This window comes from Nansenia antarctica, assembly GCF_963989245.1.
Source record: "Nansenia antarctica genome assembly, chromosome: 7".
In the NCBI taxonomy this organism is placed as follows: Eukaryota; Metazoa; Chordata; class Actinopteri; order Argentiniformes; family Microstomatidae; genus Nansenia; species Nansenia antarctica.
The window spans coordinates 55,562,138-55,568,322 of NC_137677.1; the positions used below are offsets into that span (position 1 = coordinate 55,562,138).

The following is a 6,185-nucleotide window of genomic DNA, read 5'->3' on the forward strand; positions in this document are numbered from 1 at the left end:
CGGATCTGTATTGTTTCTGCATTCCATATCTCCGATTCTCAATCCAGCATATTAGGCCAATATCAGCTTGATACCAATGCTCAATATCGGATCATAGCATCTCTAGAATTAAGCATCTCACTGCTCTGCGACATATTCATCTTAAGAATTTTTAAAGTACACTAACAGTCTTCCTGGCATAAGGATTTTTATTAATCGGTATATTACTTTGAACTGACACACAGTCTCCATTTACTTAAGTGCAGGGTAATGTGTGTCATACATCAGATGACTTGACAACACTTAGCATGGGCAGCTCCTCAACGTAGGTGGATGGGAAATAGCCTATCTGTCTGTTCAATATGCCATACCACCAACCGCTGTCTTCCTTTAGATAGATGTCAAGAAGGTCTCCTGTGAGAATTCAGATAAGCAAACATGTTACTACAGCCCTTATTTCCCCATTTCTTTCAGTAAGACGCAAGTTTAATTTTACATATGTCATTTATTTGATTATTTTCTTACCTTCTTTCATATTCAACTCGTCATCTCTATCAGATGTGAAATCGTAAAGAGCCTTGCATTTCCCAATGGTAGGTAACTCTGCACCTGATTGAGACAAGTAATAATGCTTTTTGTAATCACGGTAAGATAAGATAGGGATGCTAAATCTTCATGATTGTGTGTGTGAATACTTGTCACCTTCTTCCTCATCATCAGTCTTGGACAAGCCTCCACTGACAGTGCTGCCACATTCCAGTGCTGCAGTGTCTTGGCTGACAACAGCAGTGGAGGTGAGGTTGGGGTCTACCCAAGAAGGCTCTTCTGATGATGTCACACTCTGAGAAGGTCCTTTGTAAATGATGGAGCTCCTCAGGGACTGACGGGGCCTGAATGGTGTCTTTCTGATCTTGACTGGACGGGCCAGCTGAACAATACTGTGCTCACTATCCTTTGAAAACAAAACATATACTGCGTTATGTTTGTGTAATGTGTTTTTGTGTATGAGCTCGATGCTAGTGCTGTCAAGTTTAAACACAAAACAAATGAATGATTTGCTCTTGATTTCACTGAAAACAAATATTTCTTAATCATGAATGATGTGTCTATGATACTATTACGAAGCTACCTTGTCTTTCCATTTTGTTATACTATTGCTGAATCGGTGTAAAGTCTTTGGTTTTCCCTCTAGTTCAGCCAGTGTTGTGGAGAGTTTGCATTGAGTTGCCTCGAGAAGGTCCAGCTTCAAAGTGATCTACAGATTTCAATAAGGAAATTCAACAATGTAATTAATGGAATATATACAGTATACTGTATATGAAAATAAAAAATATATTTGTTACGATGAAAAATCTGTAAATGTATTGTACCTCATCAAGCAACTGTTCTGATTCCTCCAGGTTCTTTCTGTTTGAGAATGATGGGTTTTCAGAGTAGGTCTTCACCAGTCTCTCAAGACCTATTATTATTGCAAGACATTATGAATAAGAGAAAGAGTTATCCAGAAATGACTGTCGGTGTATTATTGATCTCTGCATTAGAATGTTGTTACTTTGTGTTACAACAATAAAAGCTTTTAAACTTTAGCTTTAGCTTTTAAACTTTCACTTACCATCACAGTCTTTCTTTGTTTTTGTGATGCTGTCCTCCAAGCGCTGGAGTTTGGACTTAATGGCATCTCTTCTTCTGTCTTTTTCCATCAGTGTCTTACTGTCCTCCTCCTGTTGAACATGATAGTCCTTGTCAGTGTACTGTAGGCTATGATGTATTATAACACAACCACACCCATAGAAATACAGTACATGGATTTGCAGATAACAATGTAGGCATGATATTTTGCTCTAACTGGCTTTACTTACATTTCATCATCTACTGTATCGTAACAACAGACCAAGCACATTGCAGTGCCTGAGTTGGGTCACTTAAACAGTTGCAATCAAAATTATTCAACCCCCATTGCACATTAGGTTTATTGGCAACATATAACATTTCTCAGCTGTTTGAAATAAACAAATTACCCAAGAACTGTTTAAGTAGTTCAACGAAACCAAAATCGCAAAATGGTACTTTTAATGACTACTGCAGTCTCAAAATGATTCAACCCCTTCATGACAAGCATCTTCAGTACTTAGTAGAGCACCCTTTTGCTGTTATGACCTGCTGCAAACGTGATACATAGCCAGACACCAGCTTCTGACAGCGTTCCTGAGGAATCTTAGCCCATTCCTCATGGGCAATGGCCTCCAGTAATATTCTTGGGGTTGTGTTTTGCAACAGCCTTCTTCAAATCCCACCAGAGATTTTCTATGGGGTTCAAGTCAGGTGAATGAAGCCCTTGATTATAGTTGCACCATGTGTGCTTGAAACAGGGGGTTGGGTATTTTTTCTTAGTTGCATCAGGTGTGCTTGAGACAGGGGGTTGAATAATTTAGACTGCAGTAGTGATTAAAAGTAGCATTTTGTGTTGAATTTGGATAAAAACCATGGTAATATTAGTTTTATTGAACTATTTAAACTGTTCTTGTCTACTTTGTTTATTGCAAACAGCTGAGAAATGTTATATTTTGCCAATAAACCTAATGTGCAATGGGGGTTGAATAATTTTGATTGCAACTGTAGAAACAGAAACACATTGAAGAGAAACACAACATGAATGGTATTGTATATGAGCCTCACAAAATAATCAGCCATCAAGAACTCGGCCATGTTGTCCTCTGCTGTGACACTGGTTTCCTCCACCAGGGTTTGGATGTCTCTCTCCACATCCACTCTCTGGATGGCTTGGTCAATCTGTCTCTGGCTCTGGGAGGAATAGAGGACAGCAGTATAGAAATAAATACTATAATTCCAGGTAACATAGATTCTGACAGTCACAAGGTTGCAATATATGTTTGTTTGGGAGTGTATGAGAGTCTCACATGTACAAGAGTCTGTCCAAAGCTTGACATATGGAGCTGGTATTTATTCAGAATGTTGCAAAGAATTTCTAGCCTCTGTTTCTCCAGCTCCTGGATGATCTGAAATAGTAAATGTATTGTTAAACTACTACTGGGGGTTAGTAAAAGACTTTAGAAAATCTGAGAATGGTACAGCTCACGATATCACTTCTTGGGTGATTTAATTCTTTGACATGTCTGCAATCAGTAAAGGGAGTATGCTATACAGATGGCTGAAGTTAAGGATTAATTTAGCAACTTGTCAGAACCTGGTAGCAGTTTTTCAGTGTGTTTTCCCACTTCAGTCTGATTTGATGGCCATCCATGTTCATGTTGAAGTACTCCTCATCAGTTCTGGTCTGGGCCTCGGCAGACTTTATCAGTCTGTTCAGCATCTAGTTGACACAAGCACTTTTTCATTTGAATTCTTAAATTCAAGGGTTTTGTGAAGGTCAACTGATAGCACATAATAATAATAATTGCAGTGCCGCATAACAATTGCAGTGCCGACTGTACCTTCTGTTTTTCTTTCTCAGTGCAAATCTGTCTATTATTTTCAACAAAATTGAACAGAGCCTCATGTTCCCTTGTTAATCCAACCAATTTCTTCTTCATCTGGGACAAACAAAATGAACATAATGAACCAATATTATCATAAATATATCAACAATCGGATGAAAAAAACACATGTACAGTATGTTTTTATTTATAATTATGTATTGCATTGCATTTGTATGCACATTGTTTGATTGTATAACATGTGCAATGTGAAAAGAAACATGGTTCCACCATAATCACAATGTTGTTAAGCAAAGTAGAACTGAAATCTCCTACAAGGAGCTTGATTTATTAGACTTGACTGCTATGAAGGTTATGAAGGCCTGTTAAACTGTTATGAAGGCCTTACCTTGAGTTGTTCACTCCAATTAGTGACCACAAGTTTCCCAGTTTTCTCAACAACATTGTCAAGCTATACAAGTAAGGGACAGAAAATGGAAATCAAGTTTCAATATGTTATGGTTGTAGAGACTGATGTGTCAAGTCAATCAAACAATATGCTTCTTGATTCTTGAGAGAGGGAGAGAGAGAGAGAGAGAGAGAGAGAGAGAGAGAGAGAGAGAGAGAGAGAGAGAGAGAGAGAGAGGGATAGACTGTGTGTGTGTGTGTGTGTGTGTGTGTGTGTGTGTGTGTGTGTGTGTGTGTGTGTGTGTGTGTGTGTGTGTGTGTGTGTGTGTGTGTGTGTGTGTGTGTGTGTGTGTGTGTGTGTGTGTGTGTGTGTGTGTGTGTGTGTGTGTGTGTGTGTGTGTGTGTGTGTGTGTGTGTGTGTGTGTGTGTGTGTGTGTGTGTGTGTGTGTGTGTGTGTGTGTGTGTGTGTGTGTGTGTGTGTGTGTGTGTGTGTGTGTGTGTGTGTGTGTGTGTGTGTGTGTGTGTGTGTGTGTGTGTGTGTGTGTGTGTGTGTGTGTGTGTGTGTGTGTGTGTGTGTGTAAGGATGTAACTACACACAGGCCTCTTCCTCTTGTTGTGCTCCTCTAAGACTTGCCGTATTTCCAGAATAGCCTCTTGCTGAAAAGCATTTCCCAATGTTCTAAAACAAAGACATCATATTAACATTCTTCATATCTAAACATTGCTGCAACCTTTATGGTCAAGGGTAGGTAAACGCTTAAGGTCAACATTCAGTACCTGTGTGTGTCTGCTGTTGAGTACATTTCATCTGAAACATGGCACCATGCACTATAGGTGGAACTTCATGGAAATAAAACACACACGGACAGTTTAGAGCACTGTTACTCTATCATGCCTATTCAATAAATCTTTTTAAGGCAGACACATTCATAACATTGGCCTATTTTCAAGAGAGTACTCACTTGCTAGTCATGCCTTTGGATGCCTTGATGAGTTTGCCAGCAAGTTTTTGTAGTCCCTTGGCGTAAGTGTGCTCCATCTCAGCTCTAGTCATAGAGAGATCCCGTTCCCAACAAGACATAATACTTTAGTCACACTCATAGTAAAAGAGTAACTGCACAGGTGATTAACATTCATTCCGGAAGTTAAGGTCTCAGAATGCAACTGTGAATGACTGAGTTAGTACTGTGCATTCAGTAATTTAAAATAAATTGACATTATATGATTTTCATGTGGAAGGCACTTCTCAACTAGTTATTAAAATGTCTATGCAAAGCCATGACATAAAACTGTTGATACCTTTGCTGAAATACTGTCATGAGCTCCTTGCAGAAATGCTCCCCATTCTTTGAAAACCTTTTCAGATCTTGGTACAACAGATTGTACTAAAACACATTAAACAAGCCACAATGTAGTCAAGATGTCTTAAGATACAGTATCTGGCAAAAAAAACTAGCAATGCACATAGCTGTTGATACTGCTACTCCATCGAGCACACATATAAAATGATGATACAAACATAGTAATGCATGAGAAATACCTAGGCTTTAAGTTTAATTCACTACGTGTATTTTGAAAAGAGGTAGTCAGTACTCACAGTGCAAGCGCTCACCGGGTCCTTCATCTTAGGTCTTGGGCTGTTTGTTGACTTTGTACTTTGACCACTCACCTTCCCAAGGCACTCATGCGGAAATCACCTGAGGTAACAAATGCCAATGCCCAATAGGAAGGAACATTCCATTCCAGCCATAAAATGAGCCTATAGAATGATCAAAACTACAGTATACCTGAAATTCTATTGGAGCATTCAGACGTAGAATGAGCCTATAGAATGATTAAAAAAAAGAAACTGTCCTCCAACTCTTTTAATTGCCACCAACAGGCAATTAACATGACAGAACAATCATTTTCTGGGTCTACTAGTTAGGTATGCCCAGTGTAGCTGAATATGCGATTCCATGTGGCCAGAGATTCTTTTGCGTGATGAGGAGAAAACTAGAGATCAGATCGGCTCCGAAATTGCGTTTCGTCTTCGTCTAAATAGCCTACACTTGATAAACCAGTGCTGTGATATAACTGTGAAAACATATTTATTCTTAACTATTCAAACTTGTAAGTCCTTTTTGCATGATTCAACAGTCATATTTTTCTGAAGAATAAAGCATATCGTTAGCCTCATAGCATAATTGCCTATGTCATGCTTCACTTGTGGTCAGCCGAGCCATCTTTGTATGTAGTGTCAAAAATGCCTATGTCAAAGAGATGATTTGGGCAGATAGTGATTTTGGAATGTAACCAGCATTCTGATGGCATAGGCAGTAATGCACAGTGAATCAGCAGTGTTAGGAGAGTAGAGTTAGGCGG

General features: G+C 39.1%; 1 protein-coding gene across 1 annotated transcript; it reads right to left on the minus strand.

Annotated features, from left to right (window-relative positions):
* Positions 1-256: 256 nt before the first annotated feature.
* Positions 257-5,490, minus strand: nostrin (nitric oxide synthase trafficking; the record flags this gene model as incomplete). The annotated part of the gene is made up of 16 exons (XM_080535606.1): positions 5,419-5,490; positions 5,121-5,206; positions 4,784-4,867; positions 4,599-4,661; positions 4,419-4,500; positions 3,823-3,885; positions 3,432-3,530; positions 3,185-3,310; positions 2,898-2,996; positions 2,656-2,781; positions 1,592-1,700; positions 1,350-1,438; positions 1,109-1,234; positions 682-931; positions 505-588; positions 257-393 (listed from the first exon to the last, which is right to left on the minus strand). Exons 1-16 carry the CDS (start codon positions 5,443-5,445, stop codon positions 257-259), a joined length of 1,650 nt encoding a protein of 549 aa, XP_080391732.1. The 5' UTR covers positions 5,446-5,490.
* Between the last annotated feature and the right edge of the window lie 695 nt (positions 5,491-6,185).